This window comes from Salvelinus fontinalis, chromosome 16, assembly GCF_029448725.1.
Source record: "Salvelinus fontinalis isolate EN_2023a chromosome 16, ASM2944872v1, whole genome shotgun sequence".
Classification (NCBI taxonomy): domain Eukaryota; kingdom Metazoa; phylum Chordata; class Actinopteri; order Salmoniformes; family Salmonidae; genus Salvelinus; species Salvelinus fontinalis.
In genome coordinates this window covers 38,492,836-38,517,179 of record NC_074680.1, presented here as the reverse complement: position 1 = coordinate 38,517,179, position 24,344 = coordinate 38,492,836, and the positions used below count along the sequence as shown (strand labels likewise).

At 43.0% G+C, this 24,344-nt stretch overlaps 1 protein-coding gene across 1 annotated transcript in view; it reads left to right on the top strand.

Annotated features, from left to right (window-relative positions):
* The first annotated feature begins 4,192 nt into the window (after positions 1-4,192).
* LOC129813133 (cysteine-rich protein 2-like) overlaps positions 4,193-24,344 on the top strand; it is a 30,864-nt gene continuing 10,712 nt past the window's right edge. The window contains exon 1 of the mRNA XM_055865340.1: positions 4,193-4,334. Coding sequence (XP_055721315.1) covers positions 4,292-4,334 — 43 coding nt within the window. The 5' untranslated portion in view covers positions 4,193-4,291. The remainder of the gene's footprint in view (positions 4,335-24,344) is intronic.

Sequence of the window (24,344 nt, the reverse complement as noted above, 5' to 3'; positions counted from 1 at the left end):
TCCTGACCATAGAGAGTCCTTATTTTCTATGGTGGAGTAAGTCAGGGCGTGACTGGGGGGGGGGGTAGTCTAGTTTATTATTTCTATGTGGGTGTTCTAGTTTTCATGTTTCTATGTTGGTGATTTGTATGATTTCCAATTAGAGGCAGCTGGTAATCGTTGTCTCTAATTGGGGATCATATTTAAGTAGTGTTTGTTCCCACCTACATTTGTGGGATATTGTATTTTGAGTAAGTGTATGTAGCAACGCTGTAGTCACGGTTTGTTTATTGTTTTTGCTAAGTTTCACTATTAATAAATTATGTGGCACTCAACATTTGCTGCGCCTTGGTCTGTTTCTACGAACGTGACAAGTAATCATTTTATCAGGGCAGTTTCTCTGGGAGAGAACATTGTTCTCCACATCCTTTCCTATGAAAAGCCACTGGCACAGGAGAGGGCTGTCCATAACCATCGCCACAAGAATCAGCTTTCCAAACGTTCCTCTTCTGGGGTGAAGTTCCCATTTTTTGCCTATATAAATAACTCAAACATATTCCTGTAGATAAGGTGTAGAGAGATGCTTTCTATAAGCTGTATCTGTGATACGGTAATAATTGTATGTGCTTTCCTCTCATCTGTGCCTGGTCACCGGGGCTACCTAATACACATGTGATCCATGACCCCAACATATAGTGCCCTCAATTGTACAAAACAAGTTAAAGTAACCCTTGACAGACAACGTATACGCAACACATAAACAGGCCATAACAGCTCCTACACACTGGCTGAGCGAGAGGCTAGAGCTGGGTGGTGTGTGTGTGTGTGAGCAACAGGCCATAGGCAGGGTAGAGTGTTCTGTGGGATGCCTTCAGGAAACACTGGCTAGAGGATCACATGGCTCACGCCAAAGGGTTCTGACACCTGTTAGCCCTTGGGCCTTATGGATTATCAGTCTGATGGGTGTGTAAGCATGAAGAGTCTCTGGAGCAGGTGTGTGTGCTGCAGGAAGGAACAGGAACATTACCAGACATCCCCGGTTCTGTTCACACCCCTGCCCTGCCCTGGTTTATAGCCCTTGGCCAAGGCTATACCCCTGGACTGGATGGTTGTTCTGATGGGGTGAGCGTGAGGAATCTCTGGAGCAGGGGGGGGGGGGGGGGTGTTGCAGGTAGTAACAAACATATCCCTTGTTCACACACATGTTATCTCCCTTTGGACTGACTTCAGTGCCAGTGGTGTAGTAGCCTGGTCCCAGATCTGTTTGTGTCATATAGCCAACTCCTAGGCCATTGGCGATAACTTACAGCACAACCAAATCTGAGACCAGGCTAGTGGTGAGGTCTGAAGCAAGCAGCAGATCAGAGATATGTTTACCTGGATCTGTCTTAAGCCACTTCAGTGCCCCTTCAGACCAGATCCAGCCGAGGCCCATATCCATAGACTGTATAAATAGGGCCTCACCATGGCTCAGAGCCCAGCAGGATCCTCTCATCCATCAGTCCATCCCCTTTACACTGTCCTTTTTTCTCCATCCTTCCATCCATTCCCTTTAAACAATCCTTTTTCCCCTTTTCTCTTGATCTCTTTTGCTCTCTTTCCCTATGTCCTGTCTAACTCTCTCATGCTCGCTGAGTAACATACTTTTCCCCCTATGTCCTGTCTAACTCTCTCATGCTCGGTCAGTAACATACTTTTCCCCCTATGTCCTGTCTAACTCTCTCATGCTCGGTCAGTAACATACTTGTTCCCTATGTCCTGTCTAACTCTCTCATGCTCGCTGAGTAACATACTTTTCCCCCTATGTCCTGTCTAACTCTCTCATGCTCGCTGAGTAACATACTTTTTCCCTATGTCCTGTCTAACTCTCTCATGCTCGCTGAGTAACATACTTGTTCCCTATGTCCTGTCTAACTCTCTCATGCTTGGTCAGTAACCTACTTGTTCCCTATGTCCTGTCTAACTCTCTCATGCTCGGTCAGTAACCTACTTTTCCCCCCCTGTCCTGTCTAACTCTCTCATGCTCGGTCAGTAACCTACTTGTTCCCTATGTCCTGTCTAACTCTCTCATGCTCGCTCAGGAACCTACTTGTTCCCTATGTCCTGTCTAACTCTCTCATGCTCGGTCAGTAACCTACTTGTTCCCTATGTCCTGTCTAACTCTCTCATGCTCGGTCAGTAACCTACTTGTTCCCAATGTCCTGTCTAACTCTCTCATGCTCGGTCAGTAACATACTTGTTTCCTATGTCCTGTCTAACTCTCCCATGCTCGCTCAGTAACCTACTTGTTCCTTATGTCCTGTCTAACTCTCTCATGCTCAGTCAGTAACCTACTTGTTCCTTATGTACTGTCTAACTCTCTCATGTTCATATTCGCTCAGGAACATACTATTTCCCTATGTCCTGTGTAACTCTCTCATGTTCATATTCACTCAGGAACATACTTTTTCCCTATGTCCTGTCTAACTCTCTCATGTTCATATTCACTCAGGAACATACTTGTTCCCTATGTCCTGTCTAACTCTCTCATGCTCGGTCAGTAACATACTATTTCCCTATGTCCTGTCTAACTCTCTCATGTTCATATTCGCTCAGGAACATACTTTTTCCCTATGTCCTGTCTAACTCTCTCATGTTCATATTCGCTCAGGAACATACTTTTTTCCCTTTGTCCTGTCTAACTCTCTCATGTTCATATTCGCTCAGGAACATACTTTTTCCCTATGTCCTGTCTAACTCTCTCATGTTCATATTCGCTCAGGAACATACTTTTTCCCTTTGTCCTGTCTAACTCTCTCATGTTCATATTCGCTCAGGAACATACTTTTTCCCTTTGTCCTGTCTAACTCTCTCATGTTCATATTCACTTAGGAACATACTTTTTCCCTTTGTCCTGTCTAACTCTCTCATGTTCATATTCACTCAGGAACATACTTTTTCCCTTTGTCCTGTCTAACTCTCTCATGTTCATATTCGCTCAGGAACATACTTTTTCCCTTTGTCCTGTCTAACTCTCTCATGTTCATATTCGCTCAGGAACATACTTTTTCCCTTTGTCCTGTCTAACTCTCTCATGTTCATATTCGCTCAGGAACATACTTTTTCCCTATCACATTGAAGTGTTATGGGGTAAGTGTTCCTTTCCCAGAAGCTGGGAGGCAAAAGCATCTATTTTAGATCCTTTCGCCTCAATTTCCCTCCTGTCTTTCCCTTAATTCCAACTCTCTCCGAACCTTTCTGACAATCGTCCTGTTCCGAGCCAGAGCACCGAGCTGAACACAGACCTGCAACCACAGCAACGTGATGGAGGGGACTGACGGACTGGTAATGAAGTCATGTCCTCTCTGGCACACACACGCACACCCACCAACATACCACACACACACAAAGTGAGACAGACACTCAGCAGATAGACAGACAGACAGACAGCCCGACGGTTAGAAAAACAGTAAGTGAGTTTGGAGTGAGATAAGATGAAGTGGTCACAGGCTGAGGCACGCTGCTAATCATCTGGGAAACTCACAGGGCTGTGGGAAATAGCTTCCACTTGGAGAATGTGGGTGTTCTTGGGTTGGGACCTGCAGAATGTCACCAAGAGGCCAGGGCCTAGACAGGACAGCACTGTGTGAATGCGTGAGCTAACTAACAGTTATGTAGCTTGGAAAGAAATACATGCACTTCCTCCTCTGGTGAAAGATAAAGCCAAAGATGTTATGTAGTCAGAGAGGGGAGCATATGTGTTCATTCAACAGCTGCTTGTAGGCATACCATGTGAATACAGATAACATGACCCGTGTTTGTATGGAGTTTACAGATTGAACAGTCAAATGTCAGGGCACTGGTCATGAAATACATGTTATATTATTACTAAGCTTCCCTGAACAAGTAAAACAAAATCTCATCTATTACCCCCATCTTTCTGACTCAGATCAACCATTAATTCATTATGCCAGCACAATGATTTCAAATGTCAACATCTGCCATCATCATGCATGCCCTAAAAAAGAGCTATAAGTCTCCAGTGAAAGAGCGCATTGTGGTTCAACCAACCACTGCCTACTCGCCGGGTGGAAAAAAGAAAAGTGGAAAGTGGGCGTGTGGAAAGACAGAGTGCTCTGTTCTCCCGCCCTATCTGTGACTGACGGTGAGCCGGACCAAATAGGTGCAAGAGGCGGGGTTTATGTAAATGCTGCGTGGTGATGTGAAGAGATGCTCTCAGCTTCAGCGAACAGAGAAGCACTTACGCTTGAATGAGATAGAAAGAGAACGTGGACACAGAACTCTGGTCTTTCGTCGATAAAACCATCGCAACATGGCTTCAAAGTGTCCGAAGTGTGACAAGACAGTGTATTTTGGTAAGTAACTTGATTTCCTGACTCTTATCTCACGTTGTTTCTGGTACACATGGTTAGCTGAGATTTACTAGCGAAATAACACCCGTGGGAAATTATGCAAAGAGTCAGTGCAACCTGCTAACGTTACAGCTAGGTGATCCCGTTTCAGCTAGCTAAAGTGGTGTTTTATACAAAGAATAATGTAGAAAATATCCATACCCAAAATCACAAAATTTGTTGGCAGAAATTGCCGCAATTTGTCATGGTTTACAAAAGCTAGCTACAAAGTGTCTGTTCATTATCAAGGAGGACCAACATGTATAAACAGTAGCATTATAGCTGTTTTTAATAGCTAATTTATCAAATAAGTTAAATTACTTTGGATTTGTAAATGTACTCAATTAGATTTATTTTTCTAAACCCTTATGGTCCTATAGTATTAATCCTGTCACGTTCCGGACATTCCTAAAATAAGAGTAACCCATTTTTAGAACAACCGTTTTAATGGACTAATACGTTGCAGTGTAATTACGTTAGTCGCAATAGAGGATAAGACTAGTGCCTGAAAAACATCCATTCAATCTCACAAAAACTTCCTTATCAGTATGTGGGACATTTGCCATGTATGTATTCAAAATGATTTAAAATTCCCCAAATATTGGATTAATCTCTGACACTGAACTATGACATAGCCTAGTAAACGTGTTGTGCTTGGGATATACACATGTATGGCAGGTGGCTTTGGAGGTTGCTGCACAGTCAGTCCTTGCTTGCTTGGTCAGTGCCAAGTATGTGATAATGCCAAATGTTCAATATGAAGGGAGGCAGTGTGCGGCCTTATGTTCTAGTCAAACTGGGTCAGTTCCAAACCTGCTGTTCCATCTCAACCATATGCCCAGATCACAAACAAAGATAACAAACATCTGCTTGGGCAGTGTAGAGACTTGATTTATTAACACACGGACACACACACACATCATATATAAGTTGATGTCATGATAAAAATCAGTCACCTGATTGCTAGGTGTACTGTGTGTGTCTGTGTGTGTTGTTTTGCGAGCAGCATGGAACAAACAATTATTCCTGGCTAGTTCTCATCCTGTCTCGAACTAACTACATCTCACACACACACATCACCACCTAACAGTGCATGAAGCTTCCATGGGGTCCAAATCAATTTAGGGAGTGGAAGTGTCTGTTATATTGTAACAGCAAAATAGGCTGTGCACATCACAGCTGCTGCTCATCCTATGGGCCAATGCAGAGTCCCTCAAGTCAGGCAATTGGAAGCATACAGCAGGCAAATACAATTTCAGATGAGCACCAAATACCATTATATGACATACTGTATAACACTGCCTCTTTTACAAGGTTAGCTGTTCTTTGGTGAGTCATGTCATTGCCCCTAATGTATTTATTTTTATGTAACACACAGGGAGGTGACACAGACACATGCGCACAGAGGGAGGGAAACAAGTCATGTTTTACTGAGACTGTGGGTGGTGGCGTGAAGTTTTCATTACACAGTTGGGTGGAGTGCTGCCTGGGGCACCATGTTTATCTGTAGTGCTGCCTGGGGCACCGTGTTTACCTGTAGTGCTGCCTGGGGCACCGTGTTTACCTGGAGTGCTGCCCGGGGTACCGTGTTTACCTGTAGTGCTGCCCGGGGTACCGTGTTTACCTGTAGTGCTGCCCGGGGCACCGTGTTTATCTGTAGTGCTGCCCGGGGCACCGTGTTTATCTGTAGTGCTGCCCGGGGCACCGTGTTTATCTGTAGTGCTGCCCGGGGCACCGTGTTTATCTGTAGTGCTGCCCGGGGCACCGTGTTTATCTGTAGTGCTGCCTGGGGCACCGTGTTTATCTGTAGTGCTGCCTGGGGCACCGTGTTTATCTGTAGTGCTGCCTGGGGCACCGTGTTAATCTGTAGTGCTGCCTGGGGCACTGTGTTTAACTGTAGTGCTGCCTGGGGCACCGTGTTTACCTGTAGTGCTGCCTGGGCCACCGTGTTTATCTGTAGTGCTGCCTGGGGCACCGTGTTTACCTGTAGTGCTGCCTGGGGCACCGTGTTTACCTGTAGTGCTGCCTGGGGTTGATGCTGGGGATACTGTAGCTGTATGGGGTTGATGCTGGGGATACTGTAGCTGTATGGGGTTGATGCTGGGGATACTGTAGCTGTATGGGGTTGATGCTGTATGGGGTTGATACTGTAGCTATAACTGACAACAGTCAGTGACTAGTCTAGATCGATATCAATCAATCGTATTTTATAAAGCTCTTTTTACATCAGCAGTTGTCACAAAGTGTTATACAGAAAGCCAGCCTAAAACCCCAAACAGCAAGCAATGCAGAGGCAGAAGCACAGTGGCTAGGAGAACTCCATTGAAAACAGGAAGCTAGGAAGAAACCTAAGAGAGGAACCAGGCTCTGAGGTTTGGCCAGTCCTCTTCTGGCTATATTGGGTTTCAGGACGTTCAAACGTTCGTAGATGTCCAGCAAGGCCAGATAATATACTTGATGGCTATAGAGCAAGAGTCTCAAACTTTTTTTCTAGCATGAGAGCTACTTTAAAAAATGAAACAATAATGCGAGCTACAATTTATTTATTTTTTACAACTCTTCCACAGGTCCTTAGTGTACAAGAGAAAGTATAACCCAATGTTTTCTGTCAATATACCTGGTAAAATATTGGTTAATAAATAATTCTAAGGTGGGACCTATAAAATCTGTGATGTTTTTTCTGTTGTATTTTTCCTGGTTTTTAGATTTTTATTTGTAACCACGTCACCTCCACATCCAGCTTCTTCACCTGTGTGATTGTCTTTGGGGGGAGGGGGGAGCTGAGGAGTATTTATTTCTGTAATAAAGCTGTTTTGCAGGGAAATACTAATTCTGATTGGCTGGGCCTGGCTCCCCAGTGGTTGGACTTGGCTCCCAAGTGGGTGGGTCTATGCCCTCCTCGGCCCACCCATGTCTGCGTCCCTGCCCAGTCATGTGAAATCCATAGATTAGGGCCTAATTTATTTCAATTGTTTAATTTCTTTCTATGAACTGTAACTCAGTAAAATCTTTGAAATTGTTGCATGTTGCATTCATATATTTCTACAGTACAACTATAGTAACAGTTTTACTGGGAATATCCTAGTTGATTATAGGGCTAGCCCTGAGAGAACAGTCCGTGAAGAGACCTGTGTGGGTTGGTCTGCATTATGAGTGAGTGGGTAACTAAGTATAATAACAGTTTTGGTGCAGGAAGTGATGAGGTCTGGTCTGGGCGAGGTCTGGTACTGTTCTTGGCTATGCTGCCCTCTGCTTAGTTGGAACTTGGAACATCAGGGTGATGTCACTCAGGAGTTCTAGAATGCTACTGTCTAATGAAGGAGCTGAGCTTGCTGCCTTACTACAATATCACCTACACAACTCTCTTTAACCTCCTGACCTAACTCCCTTCAGCTGGGAGAAAGTGTTGCTAGTGGATGTGCTACATGGATTCAAGCAGCATGGTGGTTGACATGTGCCTTATCGCTCAAGCCCGCTATGCACCTTGCACCCTACTATGAAGAATGGCTATGCCAAAACAAAAGATAATGCATCTTAAAATAATTTTAGAATTTGATGTAGAAATTGCTTGAGCTATGTCTGCCAATATGGTTTGCCTTTGCCATCTGTAGAGAAGGAACCTCCCTGTCTGCGCCCAACCTAGTCCTCCAGCAGCTGGCAATGCCCAATATTGGAAAGTGGGTGTTTTACCCCTACCTCTTTTTATGGAGTCTGTCATTTGAAACCCTTTATGGTGCCACTGTCTGGAATGGAAACTTTGTCTTCTAAAGGTAGTGTTTTATTATTTTCCATTTCTTCTTTATTGGGCTGCTTTTAGCAGATGGTGATATTTAGTCTCCTCTAATTTAAGGCAAATGTTGACTGTATTGGAGGCGTTTCAAGCCATTGCAATCATCTTATTTATTGTTTTATTTTCTGTGTTAAATCTCTATTTAGCCTGTCTTTACTTATTCATAGCTTTCTATTCCATGTAGAGAATCTGGGCCAGATTAAATCATCAATAATATCAATTAGGGGGATGTTTAACCTATATTCAAGATTATCATTGATTTAGGCAAATTTCACAAAATCCCAAAATAAAACCTTAGCCTAAGTGTTGGCAGAGAAAGAATGCACAATGTCCCCTTCAGTTGTTGACATGAACTCTAACTCCCAGAGTGCATGGCTGCACATTTGTTAGATGAAAGTTCTAGTGTTCCAAGTTTCAACTGCTGCAGCTTCACAGATGTGAAACTGTATTGGAAATGAAATGCACATGGACTATTGATTGACATAGGACCAGGACAGATACCCAGAGGGGTATGTGTGGGGTGGCATGGCTCAGTAAACCAAAGTTGAACCCGAAAAAGCCAAAGGGGACCAATATAATGGGAGCATCTCCTGTGCACAACATGGTAACTAGGTAAGTGAACAAACTAGGAAGAGAATGATGTTGTGCTGCTATGATACTCTTCCATGTTGAATCTTCTCTCTCTTTCTTTATCCCTCCTTTTATCCTACTTTCTCTTTCTAGCCCCAGGCCTTGAATTCCTCTTCTGAATGTAAGTGAGTGAGGGGGGGGGGCATGGCTTTGTCTTTATTTAAAGCAAGGCACACAAGGCTCTGTCTGTCTGTCTTTGTCTGTATAGTAGCTATACTCGTGTTTTTTCTGGGTTCTAGAATATATTAGTCCTCCTCTTAGACATGCTCTGTCAGGGCAGAAGAGAAGAACACCCTATTTTCCATACAGTACACTAAACACTCCTTTATCCTACGTGTACACTCACACACAGCAGTGTTTTCATCAGCTGGTAATAAGGCTAGACGATATGGCCAAAACATTATATACAAATATTTTTGGTGATTATAAAAATAAATGAATAATAAAAGTTCTAAATATTATTTTTGAGTAGTTCATGACCCTAGGGTGGCAACACATAAATCATAAGTTATTTCAATGGGGCTTTCTCCATTCTGATTGTTTTATACGGTTCAATCCAACCCATCCCTCCAAACAAATTATTCTGCAATTTCAACCACTTCTGCATTTCTTGCACTTTTATTATCATATCAGCATGATATGGGCAAAAAATCTAAGCTTAGTTATTTGGTGAACTGTTTGAGCAAGCTACTTTTGCTCTTTGACCCTTGTACATTTAGCAAGCTAGCTAGCCAACTAACTAGTGATTAGCATTAGCGGCTAACACAATTTATTTTAGCAACAACTTGCTAAGAAAAGACAAACTAGCAGACAGTAGTTTGCAGATCGTAAGCCACACAAACTAAAAGTGTAATTGTAGAACGCTCGTGGAAAGCATCATGTCACCAACATCTTGTTGTGTCTATCTGACCATGCAAGAAAGTGCTTGTGACTCCGTGGTCGGAACTGCTCCTCTTGAGTGACGGGGCAGGGCTTTGTGTAGTTAGTGGCATACAGCAGGATGAGCGGGATAAAGATGACTCGAGTAGTAAACTGAGTAAACTATAAAAACTGACATAGTAGGTTATAGTTGTGAGTAGAGACGCTGGAGACGAGAAGCAAGTACTGGGAGGGAACATTTAATGAAACACGGACAGGAACAGAATACGAACAGCGTCTGGACAGGGGAAAACAAAATGACTATAATGCTGAAACAGGGATCTAACCGAGGAACAGACAGATATAGAGGGGCAATCAACAAACGTGAAGGAGTCCAGGTGAGTCCAATGAGCGCTGATGCACGTAATGATGGTGACAGGTGTGCGTAATGAAGGGCCGCCTGGCGCCAGAGAGAAGGAGCGGGAGCAGGCGTGACAATAGTAGGAAAGGAAATACCCAAACCGGTCCGTGCATCAATACTGTTATATTGTCAAATACGGTATACTGCCAAGCCCTAGCTGGTAATAGCTGGCTTTTGACACCCTACCCGCCTATTCATCGATGGAAACGCCAGTCGATGTAAATACATTTGACCGGTCATGCTTATAGTTCTATAGGTTAATTTGCATAACTTAGTGGAATTAAATTGGCTCGTGTGCATTTTGCGTTTCATTTTCAATGATACAGAGCTTATGAGCGGAAAATCTGTCAGACAGCACGAGAGCTGCTGCTACAGCTTCTCAAACAGCTTGTTCGTTGCTGCTGGAGTGAAACGTGCTTTTATAAGACCAATCATTGCGCAACAAATCTAAATGCCATCACGTAAAAAAAGATGTATATATAAAAAAAAAAATACACGTTTTCATGGCCGCGATTAAAAAGAGCTACCAATCTTATTCCTCGTGGTAATTTGCATAATTAACACGCTTCCCATTCGCTAAGTGCCTATGGGCAACGGTAGGCTTTATGTCTTAAATACCTCTATGGACCGGAAAGGAAATCACACTACAAACTATCACCCTCAGGCACTTAAGGAAATCAGGAATGTCATGGATATATTGGAATTAGTGGATATATGGAGACTTAAATACCCTGACCTAGTGAGATATACATGGCGGAGGCTTAATCAAGCTAGTCGCCTTGACTACTTTCTTATATCATTCTCTCTGGCACCAAAAGTTAAAAAGTGTTTGATAGGGGACAGAATGCGGTCGGACCATCACATAATTGGCATATATATTACTCAATTACAGAATTTCCATGTGGGCGAGTATATTTGAAATTTAATCAAAGCCTACTAGATGATAAATTGTTTAGAACTAGGACAGAAGAATTTATAACTGACTTTTTTAGACATAACATAGGTACAGCAGATCCCCATATTGTATGGGACACTTTTAAGTGTGCCTTTTAAAGGCCATGCAATTCAGTACTCATCTATAAAACAAAAGCAATTTAGATCAAAAGAGTCCATATTAACAAAGGAAATTAAAGGACTAACAGTACAGTTAGATAACAATAAAAACGGTACCTTAGAGGCACAGAATAAGTTAGAGGAAAAACAAAAAGAAATGGAGGAACTTATTCAAGAAAGATCCAGTGTAATATATTATAAAAAATAAAGCAAACTGGATGGAATATGGGGAAAAATGCACCAAATTCTTTTTCAATCTTCAACATAGAAATGCTACCAAAAAAAAACGTATTAAAACTTGTTACAAATGATGGAGTCACGCATGATGTGGCCTGCTGGAGGTCATTTCGCAGGGCTCTGGCAGTGCTACTCCTTGCACAAAGGCGGAGGTAGCGGTCCTGCTGCTGGGTTGTTGCCCTCCTACGGCCTCCTCCACGTCTCCTGATGTACTGGCCTGTCTCCTGGTAGCGCCTCCATGCTCCGGACACTACGCTGACAGACACAGCAAACCTTCTTGCCACAGCTCGCATTGATGTGCCATCCTGGATGAGCTGCACTACCTGAGCCACTTGTGTGGGTTGTAGACTCCGTCTCATGTTACCACTAGAGTGAGAGCACCGCCAGCATTCAAAAGTGACCAAAACATCAGCCAGGAAGCATAGGAACTGATAAGTGGTCTGTGGTCACCACCTGCAGAATCACTCCTTTATTGGGGGTGTCTTGCTAATTGCCTATAATTTCCACCATTTGTCTATTCCATTTGCACAACAGTATGTGCATTTTATTGTCAATCAGTGTTGCTTCCTAAGTGGACAGTTTGATTTCACAGAAGTGTGATTGACTTGGAGTTACATTGTGTTGTTTAAGTGTTCCCTTTATTTTTGTTGAGCAGTGTATAAATGCCTAGAATATTTCAATTTTGGGGAATCTCTTTATAAAATGGGTTAATTATGTATAGTAATCCTTGGTGTAAAATAGTAAATAATGGCTACATCTCAGTTTTAAACTTTCTATCTAGAGGAGTAAAACAAGGTTGTCCACTATCGGCATATCTATTTATTATTGCCATCGAAATGTTAGCTGTTAAAATTAGATCAAATATTAATATTAAGGGATTAGAAATCCAGGGCCTAAAAACTAAGGTGTCATTGCACGCTGATGATTCATGTTTTCTTTTAAAACCACAACTAGAGTCTCTCCACGGCCTCTTAGAGGATCTAGATACATTTGCTATCCTCTCTGGATTAAAACCAAATTATGATAAATGTACCATATTACGTATTGGATCACTAAAAAATACACATTTTACATTGCCATGTAGTTTACCAATTAAATGGTCTGACGGAGATGTGGACATACTCGGTATACAAATCCCAAAAGAAAGAAATGATCTGACTCCAATACATTTTTATAGAAAGTTAGCAAAAATAGATAAGATCTTGCTACCATGGAAAGGAAAATACCTGTCTATTTGTGGGAAAATCACCCTGATTAACTTAATCATATCACAGTTTACCTATTTGCTTATGGTTTTGCCTACACCTAGTGACCTGCTTTTTAAATTATATGAACAAAAAATGTTCAATTTTATTTGGAACGGCAAGCCAGATAAAATTAAAAGGGCCTATTTATATAACGAATATGAATTCGGAGGGCAGAAATTATTAAATATTAAAGCATTAGACCTCTCACTAAAGGCATCAGTCATACAGAAGTTATACTTAAATCCAAACTGGTTCTCTAGTAAATTGGTACGAATGTCTCATCCTATGTTCAAGAAGGGCCTTTTCCCCTTTATTCAGATTACACCTGCTCACTTTCGGTTGTTTGAAAAGGAAATAATCTCCAAAATATCTTTTATTTTTTAAACAAGCCTTAGAAAGTTGGTTGCAATTTCAGTTTAATCCACCTGAAAGGACGGAACAAATAGTACAACAAATCTTGTGGTTAAATTCAAATATAGTAATTGATAAAAAAAACTATTTATCGAAGAAATGTTTAAAAAAGGTATAATTTTTGTGAATGATATCATAAATAGGACTGGTGGAGTAATGTCACACATGCAGCTAACACAGACATATGGAAATGTCTGCTCTACCCAAAATTACAACCAATTAATTGCAGCATTACGACAAAAATGGAAGAGGCAAGTAGAAGGGGAAAAAGTAAGGAACTTGTATGTCGGCCCTATATTAAAGAACATAAATGGTTAAAGAAAGTGTGATAAATAAAAACATATACCAATTTAATTTAAGGACCAAAAAACTGACAGCTGTGCCATATAAATTGCAAAATAGTTGGAAAGAGATTTTCGATGTACCCATTCCATGGCACATGGTTTATGAATTGATACGCAAAACAACGCCAGATTCAAAACTTCGAATTTTTCAATTTAAATTACTGTACAAAATTCTTGCAACTAATAGAATGTTATATACACTGCTCAAAAAAATAAAGGGAACACTTAAACAACACAATGTAACTCCAAGTCAATCACACTTCTGTGAAATCAAACTGTCCACTTAGGAAGCAACACTGATTGACAATAAATTTCACATGCTGTTGTGCAAATGGAATAGACAAAAGGTGGAAATTATAGGCAATTAGCAAGACACCCCCCAAAACAGGAGTGATTCTGCAGGTGGTGACCACAGACCACTTCTCAGTTCCTATGCTTCCTGGCTGATGTTTTGGTCACTTTTGAATGCTGGCGGTGCTCTCACTCTAGTGGTAGCATGAGACGGAGTCTACAACCCACACAAGTGGCTCAGGTAGTGCAGTTCATCCAGGATGGCACATCAATGCGAACTGTGGCAAAAAGGTTTGCTGTGTCTGTCAGCGTAGTGTCCAGAGCATGCAGGCGCTACCAGGAGACAGGCCAGTACATCAGGAGACGTGGAGGAGGCCGTAGGAGGGCAACAACCCAGCAGCAGGACCGCTACCTCCGACTTTGTGCAAGGAGGTGCACTGCCAGCGCCCTGCAAAATGACCTCCAGCAGGCCACAAATGTGCATGTGTCTGCTCAAACGGTCAGAAACAGACTCCATGAGGGTGGTATGAGGGCCCGACGTCCACAGGTGGGGGTTGTGCTTACAGCCCAACACCGTGCAGGACGTTTGGCATTTGCCAGAGAACACCAAGATTGGCAAATTCGCCACTGGCGCCCTGTGCTCTTCACAGATGAAAGTAGGTTCACACTGAGCACATGAGCACATGTGACAGACGTGACAGAGTCTGGAGACGCCGTGGAGAACGTTCTGCAGCCTGCAACATCCTCCAGCATGACCGGTTTGGCGATGGGTCAGTCATGGTGTGGGGTGGCATTTCTTTGTGGGGCCGCACAGCTCTCCATGTGCTCGCCAGAGGTAGCCTGACTGCCATTAGGTACCGATGAGATCCTCAGACCCCTTGTGAGATCATATGCTGACACATGCACATTTGTGGCCTGCTGGAGGTCATTTTGCAGGGCTCTGGCAGTGCACCTCCTTGCACTAAGGCGGAGGTAGCGGTCCTGCTGCTGGGTTGTTGCCCTCCTACGGCCTCCTCCACGTCTCCTGATGTACTGGCCTGTCTCCTGGTAGCGCCTGCATGCTCTGGACCCTACGCTGACAGACACAGCAAACCTTTTTGCTACAGTTCGCATTGATGTGCCATCCTGGATTAACTGCACTACCTGAGCTACTTGTGTGGGTTGTAGACTCCGTCTCATGCTACCACTAGAGTGAGAGCACCGCCAGCATTCAAAAGTGACCAAAACATCAGCCAGGAAGCATAGGAACTGAGAAGTGGTCTGTGGTCACCACCTGCAGAATCACTCCTGTTTTGGGGGGTGTCTTGCTAATTGCCTATAATTTCCACCTTTTGTCTATTCCATTTGCACAACAGCATGTGAATGTTATTGTCGATCAGTGTTGCTTCCTAAGTGGACAGTTTGATTTCACAGAAGTGTGATTGACTTGGAGTTACATTGTGTTGTTTAAGTGTTCCCTTTATTTTTTTGAGCAGTGTATATATGGGGGATACAATCTTCCCAGCTCTGCAGATTCTGCTGTGAGGAGGCAGAGTCATTAGATCATTTATTTTGGTATTGTCCGTATGTAGCTCGTATTTGGTCACAGGTCCAGGAATGGCTGAAGAATTGCAACATTTGCGTAGAACTAACGCTACAGATAGCAATACTGGGGGATTTGAAAAGCCATTGTCAATCAATCAATAATATAATAATTATTTTAGCAAAAATGTTTATTTTTAATTTACAATCCGAGGAAGCTATGAGAATAGGAAGATTCAAATCTTTTGTGAAGCATCACAGCACAGTTGAAAAATATATGGCAAATAAAAATCCGAAATGTATAATGTTGGAAGATTGATGGGAAGGGTTGAGTGGAGCTGAAGGGTGGGACTAATAACAATATAAACAATGTAGGACATACGGGATCTGTGAAATGTGTATAGGTGCGGAGCTTTTGTGAAATAGCTAAGTTACAAGTGGAAATCAAACTGGATGGACAACAGAAATAGAGGAAGGACTAAGAACAAACAAGAGAGAACTATTATAAAGTAGACTGTGTCTGTAAAATGTGTATAAGATGTATAAATTGAAGGTAAAAACAGAAATGTTTACTCCAATTGGGGGATCGGTGGTAGGGTTTGCGGGGAATAATAATAAAGGGATATTCTTTAAAAAAGTATGTATGTCTATATAGGTATGTATATATGTGTATATGTATGCATACGTGTATGGATATATATATTTACCCCCAAAAATATGGGGGATTGGAAATGATGCAGACAATTACATTGGAAGCAACATTCTTTCCGCAATATTAAGCTGATCCACCCCAAGAAAAAAAAAAAAAAAAAAAAACGGTAGGCTTCAGCCCATCACACACTACTTTGCAATGGGCTGGAGGCAGTATGCATTTTGAAAACTTATACTTACTTGATTGAAACCTGAAGTTTTTTTTTTTTCATATTATGAGGCACGACTTACCTTCCTTCAAAGTAAGATGTGACCATAGAACTGTAGAGGCAATTATTTTCTAAAGACTTCCATATACCATTGAAACCATGTAGCCTATTTCTCTCATGTTCTTTTGGTTTTCAACTTTCTTTCATTGTCCGGTAGCCAAAGGCACAGTCATAGTTATATCAGCAGCCCATGATAGTTGTTGCATCCTTTAGATCTTCCCCCTTTCTAAATTTCGAATGGATATTTGTCGCCGTCACGTTAAACCGATTGCATGTGCTGTGCGCTTTTGACAAGTGTTTTCCCGCTAATTTCATTCTGGAATGAACATACCCACATAGTAGAAAACAAATAGAATAGAAGCCTGAACACTGATCCTGTGTGAACTCTGCTCTGAGAGATGAACTGCCCTCATCGCTCTGACCTGCAGGTGGTTGATGCGAAATGGTTTCTTACATAAGAGATATGATCTTTAAATAGATTTGACCCTAAGGTCTAATTTGGGTTTTCATCCAGCTGCAGAAAATCATTAATAATTTACTCCACCCAAAGGGTTACTGTGAAATGGCCTTTTTTTATTAGACATTTTGTAAAGGATGTCTTCCTGAGCCTTCAATATTCAGCTGAACAGGGTGAACTAAAGCCCCTTTATTTAATGCACTGACTGCTCGCTCTGTGACTCTGTAAAGATGATGTGAATTTCAAATAGCATTTGGTTTCACCACTAAACGACAACCAGACCACAGGTGTAAAGTACCGCACATAGAGTATAATAGGTTTCGTCTACAACGTCTCATCTTTCGTGTGGTCTATGGATGTGTCCCAAATGGCACCCGTTGTTCCCTAAATAGTGCACTACTTTTCACCAGAGCCCTGGTCACAAGTAGTGCACTTTAAGAATAGGGTGCCATTAGCAGTCACACAGTCCTGATTCCATTGTAACATGCCAGCCCAGTAGTTGTCTGGAAAAGAGCCATGTTGGCCCATATGTAGACTCTCCAGTTCAGAACACAAAGTCCTGGCTGTTTAGTGGTTTCACATGAGTTAGGACTGAGGGTGAGAGGGGGGAGAAAGAGCAAAGGTGAACGAGGCAAGGCAGAGTGTCTATAAAAAATGTGTGCTTTGCTTGAGGCTCTTCTCTCCTCTGTTCTTGACCAGTACAAACAAACAGACAGGAAGACAGTTATTTCACTGCTTCAATGCGCTCCAGGATGCAGCCTGGAGAGAACTTTTACGTCAGCAAGCCCAAGTCACGAGGTCACGAAATTCATGGAGGGACGTTGGGACAGAATAAGAGCGGTAGAGGGGGACGGAAGGGGAGAGAGAGAACCTGCCTTGATTGAAGCGACAGGCAACCTCCAAAGCTAGGGGAAGTTCGGCTGTGTCCCTATGGACCCTGGTCAAAAGTAGTGCACTACATAGGGAATATAGGTTGCCATTTGGAACATAGACTAAGATTATTTTGCACTTGTATTGCATCAGCCAGCCTGAGGGAAGAGGTGCTTGTCCTGACCTGAACACACACCCTACAGAGGGACACGTCTAATGCTGAATCACAAATCAACTCCCTCTTCAGCCACTTCTGTATATCTGAGAGGATTAGATGGGTGTATATACGACCTGTCCACCCAGCCCATCAGAAGGCATAAAGCTTTAAGCTACACTATTACCATAATGCCTATGGTCTTTGGGCTAATTAGAAGTTCAGATTTTATAGGGCCTCCCGAGTGGCGCAGCGGTCTAAGGCACTGCATCGCAGTGCTAGCTGCATCGCTACAGATCTTGGTTCGATCACAGGCTGTGTCGCAGCCGGCCGCGACTGGGAGACCGATGAAGCCACGTACAATTGTCCCAGCATCGTCCAGGTTAGGGGAGGGTTTGTCCGGCCGGGTTGTCCTTGTCCTGTCACCCTGTAGCGACTCCTGTGGCAAGGCCAGTTGTACGGTGTTTCCTCTGACACATTGGTGCAGCTGGCTTCCGGGTTAAGCGAGCAGTGTGTCAAGAAGCAGTGCAGCTTGGCGGGGTCGTGTTTCGGGGGACGCATGGCTCTCGGCCTTCGCCTCTCCCGAGTACGTACGGGAGTTACAGTCTTGTCCCATCGCTGCAGCTACAAATTGGATATTAGAAAATAAAAATATTCAGATTGTAGTGAGCTGGATGCTGGAAATCAGTTGAAATGTAATGTACACAGTTTGAGGGAGTTTGATCCTAGTGTTCAATTGGCTGTAACTGGTACCTCATTAAATCAATCCACATTCAAAGCCAGGGTCAGGTAAAGAATGTCAGTAGATTTAGGCTACAATGCCAACCTTTGCCATGGGACTGTGTAAATGTTGAATAGACATTGTCTTAAGCACAGCAAAGGTCATTTGGCCTCGAAGGTGTGTATTTATTTTTACTACCAGTCAGGCATTGTATTTAAAAGGTCAGAATGGAGAAAGGATGCAGAGGGGAACACAGGCTGAATGTTCCTTCCTGTCTGCTGCTGGAGAGGAGAGGATACTCTGTTTGCCCCCTGCACCTGGTCCCCAACCCCATAGGCCCCCCAGCCCTCAGGAGTCAGGTGCATGGTGGGTACTGGGACATGTTGTTATCAGAGGAGGGCTGGAATAGTACAAAGGAGAGCACTACACTACAAACGTCTGCATGGACTCAGCTGGAGAGGATGGAGGAGAGAGGGATGGAGGGAAGGGGGGGTTGGCACATGAAGGGAGGGTTGGCACATGAAGGGAGAGGGGGGGTTACAGTATGGGGGGGGGCTGAAGAACAGACAGGTCCACATTAATGAGGGCTGATGTAGAAGTCCAACCAACTGTAATATAGAAATATTTAGCCTACAGTACACTTGTACACATGTAAATAGCATCATTCAACAAAAACACACAATTTAAATTCTGTATTCAGCATTGGGGTAAATTCCATTTCAATTGTTTTGAGGAAATGTTTTAATGAAATTGTCATTTCAGTTTACTTCACGAATTGCGGGGACTACAGATCTAAATTAGCTACCAGCTAGATCTGGTGCAGTGCCCCACCTCTCATTCTCTGAGACTGGTGTTAGCTACCAGCTAGATCTGGTGCAGTGCCCCTCTTCTCATTCCCTGAGACTGGTGTTTTGTTGCCAAATAAACTTAATAAATAAAATAGACTGAAGTTAAATGGATAGAGTCCCTTGTTGTAACCTATTAATTCAATATTTGTGACAAGAAGAATGTTCTTCATCCAGGGCGTGTAGTGTTTAAAATAGACCTTCTCCAGATGCTGGTGGGAAAGAATGTAGCCTAGCCTAAGAGATGGAGGGATGGGTGAACTCCATAATGAAAGAATGTAGCCTAGTGTTACAAGAATTCTGTTCTCCTGTTCATTAACCAATAGAGCAGACTTAGTAATTCAATCAGGATTTGTATGATACTGATAGAAATGAAACAGACAGAGGCCCAGTCTACAATAGTTAAATGTTTATTCACGGAATGTTCTAACGTGCACAGTACAAAGACCTTCAATTTATAGTGACACACATACTTCCACACAAACCATCAAATCCGCCCGCCAATAGAGATTAGGGGAGTCCGTGAGAATAGCGTCTTCCTGCCCTCCCCTAAGATAGGGAGAGACCTGGGACTGGGAAGTTCTCAGTGTCCCAGCCAAGGTCGCCCCGAATCTGGCTCAGACAGACATTCTGTTATCAAGATACTAGACATATTGTCCCAAACGTTGATTCTGACGAAGAACTATACTCCAGGATATATTATTATTCTACTGACTAAAACCACACACAATATTATAATAATCAAATGATTCTAATCACTTACATGCATTATACTAATCTAATGATTCAAATCAATTTCATACAATCATATGACTAATCAATTTCATACAATAACATGATTTCAGACTTATGGTTTCAGGAGTGTAGTATTCTAATCATTTATTAAAACACAATTAAAACATATTTCTTTATGACCTAGCCTAAGCGATGGAGTGATGAGTGAACTCCATAATGAAAGAATGTAGCCTAGCCTAAGAGATGGAGTGATGAATGAACTCCAAAATGAAAGAATGTAGCCTAGCCTAAGAGATGGAGTGATGAATGAACTCCAAATGAAAGAATGTAGCCTAGCCTAAGAGATGGAGTGATGAATGAACTCCAAAATGAAAGAATGTAGCCTAGCCTAAGAGATGGAGTGATGAATGAACTCCAAAATGAAAGAATGTAGCCTAGCCTAAGAGATGGAGTGATGAATGAACTCCAAAATGAAAGAATGTAGCCTAGACTAAGAGATGGAGTGATGAATGAACTCTGTAATGAAAGGGGGAAGTGGAAACGGGATCACTGGTCAGTTGCACAACCCCAACAACCCCTCTGAATCAGAAAGAAGGCGGGAGGCTGCCTTAACCGACGTCTATGTCATCGGCACCCGGGGAGCAGTCATTGGGGATTAACCGCCATGCTCATTTCACAGAGATCACTTCATGTGACGGAGGGCTATAGTTAGTAGAATACTGTTCTCACATCTAGCCAACTGTGGAAATGCTGGAGCTGTTGGCGATCTATGTGGCTATTATAGAACTACATGCATGACACCTAGATTGAAACACACACACACACGTATCAGATATGAGAGGGCAGAGGTCATACGGTGTCGTCCTGCTGATTGGATTGGAGTTACATTGTAATTTGATACGAAGGTATCACTATCCCACTGGCATTCCTTCCTGTTCCTGCTGCAGTAGTGTTGCGTGTCGTTCAGCTGTGTCAATGTTGTTCAAAGCGGAGTAGTCTAGTCAGTATTTGCCTGCGATGACTTGTTAAACTTTGTTTTACAGACGCAGAGATCCAAGGTCAGCTCAGCTCATCCACTTGGCCTGGGCTGTGTCTGTGTGTGTTTGCACGTGACTGTGTGTGACTGTGTGTGATGTGAGCGTCCCGTGGGTGTGTGTGAATTATGGTGTTTGGGTGCTTCTGGCTCGTTAGGGTTGATAATTAAGCGGTTTTAATCAAGTTGTTTGGAACACTATCCCGTTAGAGCCAAGCACAATATGTTCAGTTATGCTGTCATCAAACCCACAGCTATCCTGTAGGACTTTCCACATCCTCAGCAGTGTTTACCTTGTTAACCTGCATATCCTGAGGATTTCCACATCCTCAGCAGTGTTTACCTTGTTAATCTGCATATCCTGAGGATTTCCACATCCTCAGCAGTGTTTACCTTGTTAACTAGCATATCCTGAGGATTTCCACATCCTCAGCAGTGTTTACCTTGTTAACCTGCATATCCTGAGGATTTCCACATCCTCAGCAGTGTTTACCTTGTTAACCTGCATATCCTGAGGATTTCCACATCCTCAGCAGTGTTTACCTTGTTAACCTGCATATCCTGAGGATTTCCACATCCTCAGCAGTGTTTACCTTGTTAACCTGCATATCCTGAGGATTTCCACATCCTCAGCAGTGTTTACCTTGTTAACCTGCATATCCTGAGGATTTCCACATCCTCAGCAGTGTTTACCTTGTGGAAATCCTCAGGATATGCAGGTTAACATCCTCAGCAGTGTTTACCTTGTTAACCTGCATATCCTGAGGATTTCCACATCCTCAGCAGTGTTTACCTTGTTAACCTGCATATCCTGAGGATTTCCACATCCTCAGCAGTGTTTACCTTGTTAACCTGCATATCCTGAGGATTTCCACATCCTCAGCAGTGTTTACCTTGTTAACCTGCATATCCTGAGGATTTCCACATCCTCAGCAGTGTTTACCTTGTTAACCTGCATATCCTGAGGATTTCCACATCCTCAGCAGTGTTTACCTTGTTAACCTGCATATCCTGAGGATTTCCCTCTGACCTCCGGTGTGTTTACACTAGTGTGTTCACTCATTACCATAACGAGGCAGGGGTGATGGTGGTGACCTTTCATTAGTGGGGCAACATGGAGCCTTGTAAAAATGTAGAACTTTTACGCTGTGTGTGTGTGTGTGTGTGTGTGTGTTGGGGATGGACAAGGTTATCCGGGTATCCTAACGGACATTAGTATTCGGTTTCTTGAGTGTGTTCATATTTTAAAAATATATATAAATCGTCCTAATTTGACAATGGAAAAAGCTTTGTTATAAATTAAATTAGATGATCCTTGTGACATTGTTAGCTTCAAGGATATACTATGATGCATTTGAAATAGTTAATTTAATAAAACAAACTTTTGAATGTAGTTTTTAGAACCATGCGTTGTGCTCCTGCTGCACATGTATCCGTCCAGGCCGCCCGGACATCGGGATGCTATTTGCCCTACTTTAACTAGCAATGACTGGGGACACCTAACAGTTTCCACAAGACTTGACACAGATCAATGCAAAGACTCACCAGAAAAACCCTTTGTAACAGAATCAGTTCTATCATGGCGAAAATCACTGTTGCTTTTAGAGAAAGACTACAGAGAAAAGCAGCCTGTTGGTTTTAAAGAAAGACTACAGAGAAAAGCAGCCTGTTGGTTTTAGAGAAAGACTAAAGAGAAAAGCAGCCTGTTGGTTTTAAAGAAAGACTACAGAGAAAAGCAGCCTGTTGGTTTTAGAGAAAGACTACAGAGAAAAGCAGCCTGTTGGTTTTAGAGAAAGACTACAGAGAAAAGCAGCCTGTTGGTTTTAAAGAAAGACTACAGAGAAAAGCAGCCTGTTGGTTTTAGAGAAAGACTACAGAGAAAAGCAGCCTGTTGGTTTTAAAGAAAGACTACAGAGAAAAGCAGCCTGTTGGTTTTAGAGAAAGACTACAGAGAAAAGCAGCCTGTTGGTTTTAAAGAAAGACTACAGAGAAAAGCAGCCTGTTGGTTTTAGAGAAAGACTACAGAGAAAAGCAGCCTGTTGGTTTTAAAGAAAGACTACAGAGAAAAGCAGCCTGTTGGTTTTAAAGAAAGACTACAGAGAAAAGCAGCCTGTTGGTTTTAGAGAAAGACTACAGAGAAAAGCAGCCTGTTGGTTTTAGAGAAAGACTACAGAGAAAAGCAGCCTGTCCGCTGCCATGTGCAATTGCGTCATTCTGATTGGTCAAGAGATTGAAGAGATGTTTATTTTAATTTTGTATTATCCGGATATCTGAAAAAATAGTATATTAGTGAAATAATGTCCAAATGCCCATTCCCAGTGTGTGTGTGTGTGTGTGTGTGTGTGTGTGGCATCGTATAGGGGAAATGGTTGTTTGGAGGACAGCCAGGGGATAGACTCCTGGGAATCCTTCTCTTCTACTAACACATAAACACACACTCGTATCCCAGACGGCCCTCTCACAACCTCTCTCCTCTAACAGCAACCCTTTAAACTGAAGAGCTGTTTTAACTGGTCTCTAGCTAACCTATCCCTCACACAATGACAGAGGACTGGCTGGCTGACTGGTATAGCCTACCGTCCCGTCTCACTCATACATCTGTTAGCTGGCCTGTTTATCATCTAGCTAACCTATCCCTCACACAATGATAGTGTTGGCTGGCATAGCCATGTGTCCCATCCTACTCATAGGCCTACAGTGTCTGTAATCACTCCCATTTGATAAGAAATCATTGATCTAGGCTAATCTGTGATTTGGTTAGATTACACTGCTGTGTTCTACCCTCACTGTGCTGTTTTGTTTGTGGGAGGTCCAACAACTCTAGCCGTCATCCTCCACCGCTCTTAGGTCATTATTTTGTGCAGTTGACAGTGAGAAGTGATGACAATGACACTGATTGGAGAGAGAGAACATAAACTGCCCAATGGGGAGTCGCTGACTAACAGAGGGGGGTCTGAAACAATCCTTCTAAAATGATCCTCTGTCTCCATGCGGGAAGGGAGGGGAGAAGAGAGAAAGGGGATGAGGGAGGTGTAGGAAGCTGGGTCTGGCCTAACTTCCGACTGATTGTGCCCTGCCATTGTAAGAGAAGGTGTTTCCTGTAGGGAGCTTAGCTGGTCATGCAGACCTCTGGACCATTGTCTGGAGGAAGGAGGAGGAGGCGGGGAGGATGGAGGGAGGGAGAGCGAGGGGATGAGGGAGGGAGGGCAGGGGAGAGAGGGAGGGTTGTACAATTGGAAAGGGTATAATTAGGACATCTCTTGTCTGGTGAAGTGTCTGGACTGATCTGGAAGAGAGACTGGTGGTAAGAGGGGATGGAAACGGGGTTGGGGTTGGGGTCAGGGAGAAGGGGGATGTGGGGAGAGGGATATAAAGGGATTTGGGTTAGCTGCTGTTGAGACCCTACTGTCCAGCCATAGCCTTCCTGATGACCTCA